Below are 16,818 nucleotides of genomic sequence, written 5' to 3'. Positions count from 1 at the left end.
GGAAAATGTATTTCAGCATTCTATATGGTGACATACATGTAACATTGACAATAAACTTTACTTTGAACTGTCAGAAAAGCAATGGCAGTGCTTGATAGCAGTGGTGAGCTGGCAATAAGTGTTTGTGTACAACAGGAATATTTAATCCAGGCAATGGCTGCATGGAAGATATTCAAGGGTATTCTTGCAGCACTGATTCAGTCTTTAAATGAGTCATGGTGACTACTGCCCTCTGTAGTCACACATGTACTGACTTCCTTTATAATCCCAGTGACAGAGGGACGACAGACACACGCCCCGCTAGGGATCAGAATCAGACACCAACAGATCAAACCTCAAGAGTATTTGCTTTTCATGACAAAGCAACACAGTGACCCTCCATATTCATTGCAAATTAATTGCTCATCAGAAAAAAAACCCTGAATGAAACAAGTTTAATTCTGTATTATCAGAGTTCAAATGTGACTATACTTCTGTACTATTATTGTTCAAACATTACCGCATTTTTAAAAACTGAAAATATTTGGCAGTTTGACCTAGAAGGATTGTCACTGACAAAAACTCCCAGTGGCCTGTATTACAAAATGGCAGCTGAAATAAAACAGACAAGAAAAGCTGCAGACGATAGAAATCCAAAGCGCCACACACACAATACCGGAGGAACTCAACAGGCCAGGCAGCATCAATGGAGAAGAGTACAGTCGATGTTTTGGGCTGAGACCCGTCAGCAGGACTGGAGGGGAAAAAAATGAGAATTCAGAGTGAGAAGGTGGGGGGAGGGGAGGGATAAGTACAAGGTGATTGGTGAAACTGGGAGAGGGGGAGGGGTGAAGTAAAGAGCTGGGAAGTTGATTGGTGAAAGAGATAGAGGGCTGGAGAAGGGGGAATCTGATAGGAGAGGACAGAAGGCCATGGAAGAAAGGGAAGGGGAAGGAGCACCAGAGGGAGGTGATGAGCAGGTAAGGAGGCAAGGTGAGAGGAAAACAGGAATTGAGAATGGTGAAGGAGAGTGGGGGAGAAGGAGAAATTACTGGAAGTTTGAGCTATCAGTGTTCATGCTATCAGGATGGATGAAATACGAGGTGTTGCTCCTCCAACCTAGTGTGGTCTCATCATGGCAATAGAGAAGGCCATTGACTGGCATGTCAGAATGGGAATGGGAAGTAGAACTGGAATGGATGACCACCGGGAGAATCCGCTCTTTCTGGCAGATGGAGCAAAGGTGCTCAATGAAGCTGTCACAATTTTTTTTCCCAAGCTGCAATAAAAGTTTGCTTTACCTTCAATGATGATTTGCTGAAGAGGTGGCCAGGCATTGGGGTAGTCCCACTGCTCACCACTTTGCACCAGAGAGGTTGGAATTCCATTCCTATACTCAAGGAGATGGTGCTCCTGAAAGTTAAAGCAGAGTCCAGTTTATTTCCACCAGCCAACGGATGGCTTCTGGCTATGCCAAACATTCTGACCTAGCTCAACCCAAAACAGACAACCATATCCAGTAATACCATCAACTCTGCAACCCTTTATGACAGCTGCTACTGAAATGAGCTAAGGTACTGTAAAAAAAAAGTCACAGCATGGTAGTGCAGCAGTTAGCATAATACTTTTACAGCGTCAGCTATAAGGTTGGGATCGATTCCCACCGTTGTCTGTAAGGAGTTTGTACATTCTCATGGTTTTCCACATGGGTGTCCTCCAGGTGCTCTGATTTCCAAAGATATATGGGTTAGGGTTATTAAGTTGTGGGCATGTTACGTTGGTGCCAAAAGTGCAGGCTGTCCTCAGCACACATTCAGACTATGTCAGTCATTGACACAAATGTTTTGATGCACATGTAACAATAAAGTTAATCTTAAAATAATCTTAAATCAATCTCACCCACCTCGCACAACACCTCCTTCATTCTGCTCAAACAGCCCCATAACAGTCCATCTGAATCCCAATAATAGTAATAATAATAATAAAGTCTAGTGTCCATGGTCTGACATGTCACTGATTATTTAGAATTCCTCAGAAAACGGATAACTGTGAATAACCATCTTTCAGATGCCTGTGTTTTAATGTAGTCAGCAGTAGCATTTAATCACTCAAGACCAAAGGCTGTTGCTCCCGTTCTAACCACCTACAGTAAACAAATGAGTATGAATACCTCAAGGTAACGGACCACCACCTCTGCAGTTTGTCCCGGTACTTGTTCAAGAATGCACTTGGCCCAGAGAGGAGCCAAGTTGGAAGCATAGAATGCAGCATTATTCCTGCGATTTATCAAGTTGTAATCAAACCAAATTCCTTGTTTATTGTCCCAGAAAACTTCACGCACAGCGTCAATCCGTTTGTTCATGGCCTCCTTGTAGAACTGGGCTTTGGAAAAGTTACCTAGGAAACAAAGACAAGTGCATTGGCAGGGGAATGAAAATGGGGTGAGTACATGAACATCAAGGGATGTCATAGTGAGATTCTGACACACACAAGTACCACAGGTATGGGAGATACAGAGAAGTTGAGCTTGCTAAACACACACAAAATGCTGGAGGAACTCGGTGAATTAAGCTTATTCTGGCTTCTGCCTCTTCTTCCAGTCCTGAAGGAAGGGTCTTAGCCTGAAAAGTCAACTGTTTATACACCCCCCTTAATGGAGATTGCTTGACCTGCTGAATTTCTCCAACATTGTGTGTTGCTCAAGATTTTCAACAACTGTAGAATCTCCTGAGTTTAAGTACATGCTACATTTGAAACAGTACAACATGCATAGCTTTCAATGAATTACCATCTCTGGCATCAAATATCCCTTGTACTCCTTCACAAAGCAAATTAGTCCTCTGCAACATGTTCAAAGCTCTTAGTTTTATTGACTAGTATTTGAGATACCCAATAAAGTAGCTAATGCTGGATACACTACAAAAGTCAGGTAGCATCTGTATTGAGAGAAAGCTGATTAAAATGATTATCCACATGATAGATGCTGACTGACCTTCTGCATTCCAGCACTTTTTAAAATTTCAGATTTCCAGCATCTTAAGTTTTCTTTGGCATTATGATTCACAATTCCCACACATGACTGGAGAGACCAGACAAGGATTAGACAACAAGGCCTTTCAATTCCATTCTCCTTTCAACACACAGAGGCACTGGGATCATCTTTAAAAACGGAATAACCCAGTACTGGATAGGGAAATCAAAAACACCCAGATTCACTTCACATCCTTTGTAGGTGCCGAGTTAGATACACTGCACACAACAGGCAACACCTTTTCAGCCTTGGGCAGAGTCTTCATTGGGCAAATGTAAAGCAACATTTGATTTCAGGCCTTTGAGCTGTGATCATTCCCCTGGTCATACCAGTAAAATTTGAGTTAGCTCTGCACCTTATTAACATCTTTCTGTGTCAAAATTCACAAGGTTTGCTCTCTTTGGAAAGATACTCCAAATAATGTGAATCCAACACATGCAGGGAAATATTTTTAAGTTGGAATGAGATAACAGCAAGCACATCAAGATCCAACAAACCACAGTTAACTAGTATCAGACACCATTATTGATCATAAAGGGAAGTAAATGAGGAATGGCACTATAACATAGCAGTTAGCATAATGCTACAACAGTGTCAGTGACCCAGGTTCAATACCACCACAGTAAAGAGCTTGTACGTTCTCCCCGTAACCATGTGGGTTGCCTCTGGGTGCTCCAGTTTCCTCCTACAGACCAAAGACGCACAGGTTAGTAGGTTAATTGGCCGTGTGGGCTCATTGGGCCAGAGGGACTGTTACCGTGCTGCATCTCTAAATAAAATTAAATACAAAATTCTCTGCCAAGTAAGTTATGGTACTGACCCAGCTGCTCATGAAACAATGCCAAGATTCGCTCGTTCCTGCAGAGGATGGAGTTCAAGTCAACAGGAACGATTTGCCTGGTTTTTGTGTTTTTTAACATTCCATTATTCTCTCCATTGGAGTCAATGAACCAGCGCGATGAGAAATCCCAGCCAGACTCTGCTCCCGTTTTCAGCTCCACCCACAGGTCTTGCCTGGCAGCTGAGGGCGACAAACACTCAACATCATCTCAACAGTGAGAATCTTCACAACAAATCATTATTGTTAAGACAGTAGCCCAGTTCCTAAAACGATGATGCTGGGCTTCAAGACCATCTACAGCGTCACTGCAGAAAGTATACATACAACTGAAACTTTAGGGTATCCATAGATGGGTTAGAAATCCTAGCTATACAGTGACTGCCATGATGTTTACATCACATTATAATTTCATCCATTAATAATTTAATAGAACAGCCATGGTGCTGGTAACAGCATACAGTAGGCAAGTGAATATAGCTATGGAGCATAGAATCAGAGGTACACCACTGAAACTGGCCCTTCGACCCATCCAGTTACTGCCAAACTATTATTCTGCATTATCCCATCGATCTGCATAGCCACCCCACCACCACATCCCTCTCATCCATATACTTATCCAAACTTCTAAATGTTCCAATCGAACCCACACCTACCACTTATGCTGCAGTTTGTTTCACACTCACAACATCCTCTGAGTGAAGAAGTTCCCTTCATGTTCCTCAAACATTCCAGCTTTCACCCTTAACACCCAACCTGTAGCTCTGGTCTCACCCAGTTTGAATATTGTTTTTAAGAATATACAAACTTGCCTTCTGTTAGATTCCGTCCTAAAGCTACATCCTTGCTGAAGGACTCAGGCCTGTTTTTGGAAAGAACAATAACAAGTTTTCAACAACAGTAGAATATTAATACAAAGGTATTCCAGTCAATGTTCTATCCCAAGTAGCTGGTCTGTCTGTACAGCTTTTATTGGCTCACCAGTCAGTAACATTTTCTTTTTGCACAATCATGCTGTCCTATAACACTGAAAGGAGGAAATTCACATAAATAATGCCTGCTGAAAGACCCATGCTGGCACTGATGAGGGTCCAGAGGTTTACAAGAATGATCCCTGGAATGAAAGGGTTGGCACATGAAGGGTTTGGGCCTGTACTCACTGGAGTTTAGACAAATGAAGGAGGATCTCATTGAAATCAACCAAATATTGAAAGGCCTAGATAGGGTGGACATGGAGAGGATGTTTCCAATAATTGGGGGGGGGGGGGAGGGAAAAGGGGGTAGAAAAAGAGTCTAGAACCAGAGGGCACAGCCTCAGAATACAAGGATATCCTTTTAGAACAGATGAGGGAGAATTGCTTTAGCCAAAAGGGTGGTGAATCTGTGGAATTCCTTGCCACAGACAGCTGTGGAGGCCAAATTACTGGGTATATTCAAAGGGGAGGTTGACAGTTCTTGATTACTAAGGATGACAAAGGTTATGGGTATAAGGCAGAGGAAGTGGGTTGAGAGGTCAAAATAAACCAGCCATAATGAATAGTAGAACAGATTCAATGGGCTGAATAGCCCAATTCTGCTCCCATCTTATGCATAGTTGCTGTACTGTATGTAATATTTATGAAAGGAACATTGTATGAGATATAAAAAGTAATGGATACTGTACCCACCTGGGGCCAGCTGCTTCAACATTATAGTTATTCAGATAATGAGTTTTATCGCCCAAGATGACAGGCACTGATCGATTCTTCATCCAGTAGTCATACTCCTTGTCCAAAAGATCAATGCATTCCCTAATTGAAAAAAAAGGTACACAACTTATTACTTTAAGGCATGGAGCTATCATAGATACCAACACCAACAATAATCTTGATCCAATTACTTTTTTCTGTAAATGATGAATAATTATGGTTACTGATGCATCACTGGCTGGACCAACCATTCTTACCCAACCCTAGTATAGGGTAGTTAATAGACAACTACTTCAATGCAGAATTGCTGTTAAATATTGGCACAAACCAAGCAAAGATGACAGACTTCCTTCCATAAAAAGGACTGAGAATAAACTTGGTTTTAATGCAACCTGACACCTAGTATCACATACTGTTTCAAATAAAAGCTAAAAATTTTAAAAAGCTTGTCTATCCAACAGGGCAAGATAATAATGCCCAATACTATACAGCTTTTATTCATGGTCAAGGATGACAAAAGTTACTGTTCATTCAGAATAAACAGTTGCTTGTAACAAAACATATGTGGATATTCAGCAAGTCAGACAGCATCTATGGAGAGGAATAAATAGTCGATGTTTCAGGCAGAGGCCCTTCATCAGAACAGGGTTATGTGTTGCTCAAGATCTCCAGCATCTGCAAGATCTCTGTTGTATACATGTTGATGCTTGATGAAGAGCCACGTGAAAATTAAAATCCCATTGGGATCCATAGCAAAAGGTGGCAAGTTAGACCCCAAATTGGCTCAACACCAGGTAGTGACTGACAGATGTTTTAGTGAATGGAAGGTTGTGTTTAAAACAGAGTTCAGTAAGATTTGATGTTAGATCCCCGGCTCTTGTTGGTGCATGTCTGTATGTGTCAATATTTAATGGAAGTGCCAGAGCAGTTTGAGAAAGTGACTAAAACAACATACAGGACCCTGGGTGTTATAAATAGGAGTACATACTACATGAGCAAGTAGTCCTGACACACTTTTATAAAACAATCTTTGCCAGAACTGAGGTACTATGTTTAGCACTGGATACCACACTTTTGGAAAGGCTTTGGACAAGAGGTTTGCAAACAAAAACCATGGATGAGAAACTTCAGACTGGACAGACTGGAAAAGCTGAGATTGTTCTTTGTGGCACCACAGTGCTATCAGAAGTTTTAACAGATATTTAAAATCATGTTAAGTAGAGACTGAGCATTGAGAAAAATATTATCTATTCACAATTGGTGGATGGCTAAAGAACCAGGGGACAGAAAATGAAGGCAATTGGCTAAAGTATGAAAAGTGATGCAATAAACTCCTATTAAAAACACTCATCAGTAAGGGTCCAAAATACACATCCAGGATACGGCGGTGGGGGGGGGGGCACAGATTTAATGTCATTCAAATGGGACCTAGGGAGACATCTGAAATGTATAGGGTAATGGGTAAGGAACAGGCTGGATTGTTCTTGCCAGAAAATTTGGACACAACAGGTTAGATAGCAATTCTGTAAACAGGAAGGAGCTAGCTCCCTTAGCAGAGTTTAATGGCACATAATTAATGTAATGGACAGCAGGTTAGGGGAGGATTGTTTTGTTTTCCAGTTAATAATGGGTGGTAGAAGTCTAGAAACACATCAGCAGAAAAGGGTAATGGAAGCAGAAACCGTTACCGCATTTTATTTCCATTTGACAGAACCTACTAGGCAGTTGTCTAAGAGTCAGAAAGTGGGATTGATATTTATAGTTATTTTCAGCTAGAAGGTCAATCATGGACCAAAAAGCCTCTCCATATAATATAGACATTTACGATGCCATGAACCATACAAGATTAAATGCTTGTTTTGCAAAGCAGTAATAATTGGTGAGAATCAGACCATACTGGCTTGTTGAGAGATGCATTTTACATTTTCTCAGTAAAATCAAATTGCATTTCTACTACATCTTCTGAGAAGCAAAAGAACCAATATTTTATTTAACACTTACCTGCAGGGTCACTTATCAGTGATCAATAGCAAGAGCCCCAAAACTTTTGTTACCCACATCTAGAGGTAAACCCAGACGATGTTACCAAACTAGCAGAATTCAGGGATCAATGGCTAGTTAGTGCACATTAGCAACAACTCAGAACATGCACCAAAGATCATAAACTTTAAAAGTAAATGTCAAGGCGTTTTTGGGGTTAGCGTATATAGAAAATAACTTCAGCCACCAATCTTTAAAATCTGAAGATGGGCTGTAGATTAAATTTAAATTGCAGCTCTGAACATGGGTTCCTAAGAGCTGTGAATCACAGTTAATGGGAAGACCAGACAAAGCTGATTAAAATTAATTTGTGCATCTGTGGTGTGAGTGCAAAGTGGGAGGTGTGAAGGTTGTGAGTAGTTCAAAAAAAGAAAGGTGGATGCATTGTAAATATGGAATTGTTCTTTGATCTTCAGCATAAAAAATGTTATGTAGTGTTGGGTCAGGCAGGCCTCTTCTTCTGAAGGGGGTCTCGATACAATGCCTGCTGTGTCTCATTTCATTGAATAAAGACCACTACTTCATATCTACCAGCTGAATCTCTCCAGTGACTTTGTTTACTCGACAACTGTAAAACCAGTTATGTGTACGAGCATCAGTGACAATGACAAGGGTCAAGAGAAAAATAACCCACTAGTATTGTATGTTGACAATAGTTCTGGAAAAGTAGAGAAGTTTTTTTGCTGCCTCAATACTCCCAATATACTTCTTGGTCAGAAATGGATGGTGAGAGTGTGGAAAGTAATAAACCCTCATTAGAAGTTCAAGCAGATATCACTTTGCAGCAGACAAATAACTCACGTCAAGAAGGCCGTGTCATTTGTAGCAAGGATGTAGCTCTCTACCATTAACGTCAGGAATGGTGGCTGGCTTCTGCGCTGATAATACACTCGTCCTCCATTTGGGATGAAGCCAAACCTTCAATACAAAAAGTCAACAGGTAAAATGTTTCTACTTGTTTCCTTCTTCCTGTAACCTAATTTAATTGAATTGACTTTATTACTTACATCCTTCATATACAGGAGTAAAAATCTTTATGTTACATCTCCATCTAAATGTGCAATTCTAGTAATTTATAATAATTATGTACAACAGGATAGTCAATATAACATAGAAATACAGTTGCTGCAGCATGAGTTTATCAGTCTGATGGCCTGGTGGAAGAAGCTGTCCCAGAGCCTGTTGGTCCTGGCTATTATGCTGCGGTACCGTTTCCCAGAAGGTAGCAGCTGGAACAATTTGTGATTGGAGTGACTCGGGTCTCCAATGATCCTTCAGGCACTTTTTACACACCTGTCTTTGTAAATGTCTTGAATAGTGGGAGGTTCACATCTACAGATGTGCTGGCTGTCCGCACCACTCTCTGTAGAATCCTGTGATTGAGGGAGGTACAGTTCCCACACCAGGCAGTGATGCAGCCAGTCAGGATGCTCTCAATTGTGCCCCTGTAGAAAGTTCTTAGGATTGGGGGGCCATACCAAACTTCTTTAACCGTCTTGAGGTGAAAGAGGTGCTGTTGTGCTTTTTTCACTACACAGCCAGTATGTACAGACCACACAAGATACTGGGTGATGTTTATGCCTAGGAACTTAAAACTGTTCATCCTCTCAACCCCAGATCCACTGATGTCTTATGGGGGTTAGCCTGTCTCCATTCCTCCTGTAATCCACAACCAGCTCCTTTGTTTTTGTGACATTGAGGGAGAGGTTGTTTTCTTGACACTACTGTGTCAAAGAGATGATTCCTTCCCTGTTGGCCACCTCGTTATCATTTGAGATTAAGCCAATCAGTGTAGTGTTGTCAGCAAATTTAATTAACAGATTGGAGCTGCAGGTGGTGACACAGTCATGGATATACAATGAGTAAAGGAGGGTGTTAGTACACAACCCTGAGGGGCACACCTCTGCTGAGGGTCAGAGGTGAGGGAGCCCACTCTTTACCACCTGCTGGCAATCTGACAGGATGTCCAGGATCCAGCTACACAAGACAAGGAATTTTGACTTATTCGACAGAGTTTGTAATGTTTAATGGTGGTCCCCGTGATTGGCAGAAACAGGAAGGTAAAAACGAGGCCGTGTACAAATGAGGAAGCACACAACTTGGAACTGGAAAAAATATAAGGGTCAAATGTCAAAATACTAATTTCTAAGAAGTCCAAGATGGAAAAAGGTTTAATCTCATTTTACCGAATGAAGTTTTGATTTTAGCCCAGGTTATCCTATGGATAATGCACGGAGTCCTCATCAGAGGCCTTTTACCTCTCCTCACCTGCCTATTACTTACCCCTAGGTTCTCTCCCTCCTTTTTTCCTATGACCCACTCTCCTCACCTATAGGATTCCTTTTCCAGCTCTTTATCTTTCCTACTCACCAGGTTTCACCCATCACCTTCCAAGCTAGTCTCCTTCCCCTCCCACCTTCTTATTCTGGCATCTTCCCCCTTCCTTTTCAGTCCTGAAGATTGGTCTCAGCCTGAAACATCGACTGTTTATTCACTTCCATAGCTGCTTCCTGACCTGCAGCTGCTCCACAATTTCATGTGTGTGTTGTTTGGCAACAATTAGCTTGCATTTATAATTGCGTCTTTAACATAGTTAAATGTTCCAATGGGGTTGGTGGGGGCGGGGGGGAGAGAGGGTGATCATGGTGAGGGTGCAGAGGGTGGTGAATCAAAATCCTTGGCAAATGCTTTTGAACTACTTAGAAAATAAAAAGGTCAAATCAAACACAGAAAATGGATGGGGAAAAAATAGCTGAAAAGAGGTAAAGGTCAGGGACAGTAAAATCTCCCAGCAACAAGGTGACGTGCATTTGTGGAGCACTTAAAAGTAAAAAAAACAAGGCACTTTGCTGGAGTACAATCAATCAAAATCTAACACAGGGTCAAAAGCAGATAGTAAGGAAAGAAACCAAATATTTGAGGTAGGTTACAAGGATCACCTTTAAAGGCTTTTATGGTGGTAATTCTAGGTCAAAGGATGCCAATAGTACAGCTGAAATGTGCACAAGATTAAAGCTAGCAGATAGTAAAGAACTTAAGCTTTGTAGTATTGGAGATGGTAATAAAATCTCAGAAGGTGGAGGTGGTTACAGAACACTCATTTGAAGAAAGATTATACTCAAAAATCGACACTCATAACTGCTGGAGAAATAACCATTTTATTTCGGTTTAGGAAATGCACGTCCTCATTCTATCCCACCTCAAGTTCTATACCTGATACAATGCAGCTTTCCCCCAACCTACTAAAAAGACATTAATTCCATCAATGCATTTTCCCAGTGTGGAAATGTCAAATATTAAAGATCAGAGTCCTAGAGAACTATAGCCCAGAGGCAACCTCTTTGCTTCATCTACACCAGGGGTTCCCAACATTTTTTATGCCGTGGGCCATCACCATTAAGCAAGGTTCTGTGGACCCAGATTGGGAACTCCTGATCTAGTCCACGCAGAACTGTTATTCTGCCCGGTCCCATCGACCCACACCTGGACCCTAGCCCTCCATATCCCTCCCATCCATGTACCTATCCAAATTTCTCTTAAATGTTGAAATCGACCCCGCATCCACCACTTCTGCTGGCAGCTCGCTCCACACTCTTGCCACCCTCTGTGTGACATTCCCCCTCAGGTGACCTTTAAGTACTTCACTTTCACCCTTAACCTATGACCTTTAGTTCTAGTCTCACCCAATCTCAGTGGAAAAAGTCTGCTTGCACTTACCCTATCTATACCCCTCATAATTTTGTATACCTCGATCAAATCTCTCCCCATTCTCCAAGGCTCCAGTGGGAAAAAAAAATCAATCTGTTCAACCTTTCCCTATAACTTGAGTCCTCAAGTCCCCGCAACATCCTTGTTAAAGTTCTTTTATTGATATCTTTCCTGTAGTTAGGTGACCAGAAATACACACAATACTGCAAATCTGGCCCATCCAATATCTTACACAACTCCAATACAAGACCCCAACCTCAGCAGGCAATACTTTAGTTATGAAGGCCAATATGCCAAAAGCTCCCTTTATGACATGATCTACCCATGATGCCACTTTCAAAGAATCTGTATTCCTAGATACCACCCTTTTTGATGCCCTGTCATTCACTGTGCAAGTCCAACCTTGGTTTATCCTCCCAAAGTGCAACGCCTTATACTTGTCTGCATTTCATTCCATCTGTTATTCTTAATCCATTTTTCCAGCTGGTCCAAATTCCACTGCAAGCTTTCTTAGCCCATTTATTGGGTTTAAGGTGAGAAGGAAAAGTTTAAAGGAGATTTGTGAGGCAAGTACCTAGAACATGGTGCCAGGTGTTGGTGATGGAAGCAGTGACCATAAGAAAATTTGAGGCATTTAGAAAGCCACATGAAAGACAGGGAATGGAGGGTCACAGACCACTTGCAAGCAACTGCAGGTTTAAGCTAGCATCACGATCTGCACAGACATTGTAGGCCAAAGAACCTGCTCCTGTGCTGTTCTGTTCTGTGTTAATGCATTTATTGCAATTTTAATGATGGTTAATTGTGTTTGCCAATATCCTTCACTTCCATCTCACCTCTGAAATTGCAAGATACAGGAGTACCCCTCTCCTGATAATACAACATGCACACTGTCCCTCACATTTTACCTGTGGACGAGATGCAGAAAGTTTTCAATCATTCCTTTAGCAGTTTTACTCATCTCGGAGATTAGAAGTCCTTTTATTATCCAGTAAGAATCCCTGAGGAGAAAAAAAATAAATAATGTACAGGACACCCAACACTGTATTGACACTCCCACATGAGACAGGATCGGCCTAATGTTTCCATACACACACAAGCAAGCTGCAGTACATAAACTCCCCAATCATGAGAGAACTACTGAACTTGTCTACTTGCATGGATATTTCAGGAGAAACTTTGTACATTCCCACAACTGAACTTCTGCTCCAGCTCTGACAGAATTATTGCCATATTTGCCACAGGTCGATGATTTTTAAACACAAGGCTATAATGGAATGGTAGTATCATTAAGCAGTTTTTTTTTTGTTTTTTAAAATTTTTTTTATTAGTTTTTTATGCATTTTCTACATCACTACAGATAGAAAAAAACCCCAAATCAAAATGAAGAACATTAATACAGTGCAAAAATAAACATACAATAATATAATACAAAAAAGATAATTGAGAAAGCACCCAAATTGAAGACATGTAAAATTAGTATCCTCCCCAAGCCCCGCAACAAAAAGAACTCCAGACCAACCACAACACAAATATAGAGAATATAAATCAGGACATTCAAACCCCCAAAACTGTAAATACACTTAAAAACAGAAGATAATAATGCCTACTACAAAAAAAAGAGCTGAAAGCAAGGGACCGAAAAAAAAACCTTAGTTAAGAGGAAGGTTATGAAAGTACTCAATAAAAGGTCCCCAGACCTTATGGAACTTTATATCCGAATTAAAAAATGAATAATGAATTTTTTCAAGGTCTAAGCACGACATAATATCATTAAGCCATTGAGCATGCGTGGGCGGGGCAACATCTCTCCATCTAAGGAGGATTAAATGTCTCGCCAGGACAGAAGCAAAAGATAATATTCGACACTTAGTCGAACAAACGTAAATCTGTCTCACCCAAAAAACCAAACAAAGCAATTAAAGGGTTAGGTTCTAAGTGGTGATTCAGAATATAAGATAAAGTTATGAAGACATCTTTCCAAAATTTCTCCAAGCTAGGACAGAACCAGTACATATGAATAAGAGAGGCCTCGCCCCTTTTACATTTATCACAAAGAGGACTAATACTAGGGTAAAATCGAGATAATTTAGATTTAGACATATGAGCTCTATGAACAATCTTAAACTGTAAAAGGCAATGGCGAGCACAAAGAGAGGTTGAATTAACCGATTTGAGAATCGCGTCCCAAGTCTCATCAGATAAAGAGTTATTTAAATCATGCTCCCAAGCCATTCTAATTTTATCCACAGGGGCACGCCGTAAGAATGCTAATTTGTCATGAATAAATGATATTAAACCTTTACCCAGTGGATTAATAGAAAGAAATAAATCCATAACATTTTTCTCAGGCATTTCAGGGAAGTTAGGAATTAAAGGATTAATAAAGTGTCTAATTTGGAGATATCTAAAAAAATGAGCATTAGGCAGATTGAACTTAGCAGAGAGCTGTTGAAAAGATGCGAAGTGATTATTAATAAAAAGATCTTCAAAATGTCTAATACCCTTCCTATACCAATCATGGAATGTTGAATCATACATAGTAGGTAAAAAAAAAGGTGATTATGTAAGATAGGACTAGAAAAGGAAAAACCATAGAAACCATAAAATTTCCTAAACTGAGCCCATATTCACAAAGTGTGTCTAACAAGAGGATTAACAATTAATCTGGACAAACTACTAGGGAGTACAGAGCCAAGAAGTGCAGAAATAGATAAATCTTTAGTGGAACTCAACTCCATTGCCACCCAATTAGGGCACTCGGGTTGGCCATGGAAAAAAGACCAAAAGCTAGCACAACGTATAATAATATAAATGAAAGTTAGGTAAGGCCATGCCACCCTCTTTTTTAGATTTTTGGAGATAAACTCTATTAATTCTAGAACGCTTATTCTTCCACAGATATGACAAAATAATAGAGTCTAAGGAATCAAAAAAAGATTTAGGAATAAAAATTGGAATTGATTGAAATAAATATAAAAATTTAGGGAGAACATACATTTTAACAACATTAATATGACCTACCAAAGACATAGATAGAGGTGACCATTGTGACAGACTCTGTTTTGTAGTATATAAAAGATTGGCAAAAGTTTCACGAAAAAGATCTTTAAACTTCCTTGTGACTGTAATCCCAAGGTAAGTAAATTGATTATGAACTACTTCTTGGTTCTCACTTCTTGATCAGTTTAGCCAGCTTTCTGGCTATAAACTTAATTTACATAAGAGTGAACTTTTCCCAATTAATAAAGAAGCACAAGAATTAACATTTCTTGACCTCCCTTTTAAAGTAGTTCATAATCAATTAAGCAGTTTTAAGGATGGCAGGGTGGAGATGTGTCTCTACCAGAGGTGGTGTAGGGTGCTCCTTCCCTCTGCTAGCCTGCAGGTCACCCTTAGGCAAGGTGTAGCACCTGCTTAACCCCCTCTTCAGGGTCACATGAAGTCATGGTTGCATGAGCAGCTGGTGCACATCACAAGTCCTGGTTATGCGACCACTGTACATTATTGATAATGGCTGGGTTCACCTGTTTTGTAATGACACTGCCCAGAAGAGGGCAATGGCAAACCACTTCCGTTGGAAAAAATTTGCCAAGAACAATCATGGTCATGAGACATGGCACATAACGAATGAAGATGAGCAGTCACTCTGTGCTTTACACATTCCTGCTTTTGAATTGGTCTTCTGTCGTTCAAATCAAACATCACTTCAGAGGCAATGTGAGCAAGTGGTATACCTGTACAACGGTGAAGAGCAACAGCAGATCCAGTGATAAGAACCCAACTCTACAGTAATCACTGATTTTGCATCTTTGTGTTAGCCGTAGCTATTCCAAACAGGACTTTTCAGAATTGTACATGTATCGTTTGATGGCAAATTAGCTCAATGAAAATATGAGGTAAAATGAAATACCTCAAAACAAATATGGATGCCTATCTTCTTGTAGAATATCAGCTCCAGTGTCATAATATTAGTATCAGCAGGCAACCCAACCTTCCTCCTCACTATACAATACTCCACCCACCCCTTACAAATGCACACCTTTGCAGCAGAATTCTATGATATATAGAATGAAGATCAGAAAATCAAGCTAATGTTTGCCTCCCTAAAATGACAGTTTCCAAGGTAATTGTGTCAAGCAGGGACATGGTGAGACTAAACTGAGCTGTGGCTTCTCTATTTGATGCCACCGAGACAAGAATGAGGAAGGTCTTTGAGAGGGAGGGGGGGAAATGTGTCACAGAATAAAGAAATACAGGGTATCCTGCAGAAATGCCCAAAAGCAAAGTGAAAATGCCCATGAGTTCTTACCAGTAATAATATTCCCTGAAGCGACCACCTGGCACAACCACTGGATTGGGCACGTAGATCTGGGAATACAGCTCTGGGTGTGACTGTACATCTGCCTTAATCTGAAAGGATTGACAGTTTACTCAAATTCAGATGGAATGACATCTCCTCAGTCTAATAACAGATCTTGCACCAGCCAAATTATCACCCCAATTTACTCAAGATGACAGAATGGAAGTTGAACAGATAAAGCCCGCGAATCTGCTTCAGCATACAATAAGCCTATTACTGCTTCTTACCCAGGTTTTCCACCCAATCATGTGTACCTTGATTATTTACTGCAAAAACAACAATCAGCCTTTAATATACCACTAACCACCTTCAGTTCTCAGTACTGTGAAGAATTTTCTCCTCACGCAAGCCTAAAGTGCCTACTTCCGATCTCAGGATAAACTCTAGAATGCAGAACACCTCTCATTATCTACACTACCAATCCCTTACGTTCTAATAAGCTTCCTTCTCACTTCTCTCGAAGCAGCTAACTTTATCCATTCCTCCTCTCTCGCTGTTGCAGGAGCGATATAGTGAGAGTGGGCCTGTTGAGGTGTTGGGATGAACAGTAGTTTTTGATGGACTATAGATTGTTGTCTTTGGGGGCTTGCTGTTGCTTGTGTGATGGGTGGTGGGGGGGGGCTGATACTTTCTGCTGCTTGGGCTGATACTTTCTGCTGCTTATGGGAGGGAGGTTTGGGGTTCTAATGTTTTCTGTCAATTTATTTTTTCCTCTCTCTCTTTTGTGGATGTCTGCAAAGAGTCAGAATTCCAGGTTGTATGCTGTATGCACTCTGATAATAAATTGAAGCATTGAATCATTGACAGAGTTACCCCTTTGTACCAGTGAGCTAGATAACTAGCAAATATTTGGCTTTGCTGGGTTCCAATTAATTTTAAAACCGTGTTTAGGTTCAGGCTATTACTTATCCAAATAGATGCCTAAATTATGCAATTCATTTTTATAAGAATTGGGCTGTCTCTCACACTGCATAATGTTGCTGGCTAGATGTGCAAAATGCCTTAAATTCCTTTAATGTTACAAGACAACTGTCTCCAGGAACTGGAGTGAGGGGTGGGGTGGGAAGTTGATTACTAGAGCTTGCAAGCAGGAGGAAACTCAGGAGTTTATATGGCACATGAAGGATGTATGATATTCCTTCAATATGCTTGGGAGCAATGGTGCTTGAAT

General features: G+C 40.7%; 1 protein-coding gene across 4 annotated transcripts in view; it reads right to left on the bottom strand.

Moving 5' to 3' along the window:
• treh (trehalase (brush-border membrane glycoprotein)) overlaps positions 1-16,818 on the bottom strand; it is a 51,252-nt gene that overhangs the window by 16,781 nt on the left and 17,653 nt on the right. For all 4 annotated transcript variants that reach the window (XM_059956963.1, XM_059956964.1, XM_059956966.1 and 1 more), the window contains exons 5-12: positions 15,597-15,697; positions 12,193-12,285; positions 8,378-8,494; positions 5,516-5,638; positions 4,661-4,710; positions 3,831-4,031; positions 2,150-2,376; positions 1,281-1,392 (exon numbers count right to left, since the gene is read on the bottom strand). In XM_059956963.1, the coding sequence (XP_059812946.1) occupies positions 1,281-1,392; positions 2,150-2,376; positions 3,831-4,031; positions 4,661-4,710; positions 5,516-5,638; positions 8,378-8,494; positions 12,193-12,285; positions 15,597-15,697 (1,024 nt within the window). The remainder of the gene's footprint in view (positions 1-1,280; positions 1,393-2,149; positions 2,377-3,830; positions 4,032-4,660; positions 4,711-5,515; positions 5,639-8,377; positions 8,495-12,192; positions 12,286-15,596; positions 15,698-16,818) is intronic.

This window comes from Hypanus sabinus, chromosome X2, assembly GCF_030144855.1.
Source record: "Hypanus sabinus isolate sHypSab1 chromosome X2, sHypSab1.hap1, whole genome shotgun sequence".
Classification (NCBI taxonomy): domain Eukaryota; kingdom Metazoa; phylum Chordata; class Chondrichthyes; order Myliobatiformes; family Dasyatidae; genus Hypanus; species Hypanus sabinus.
This window is presented reverse-complemented; position numbering and strand designations above follow the sequence as displayed.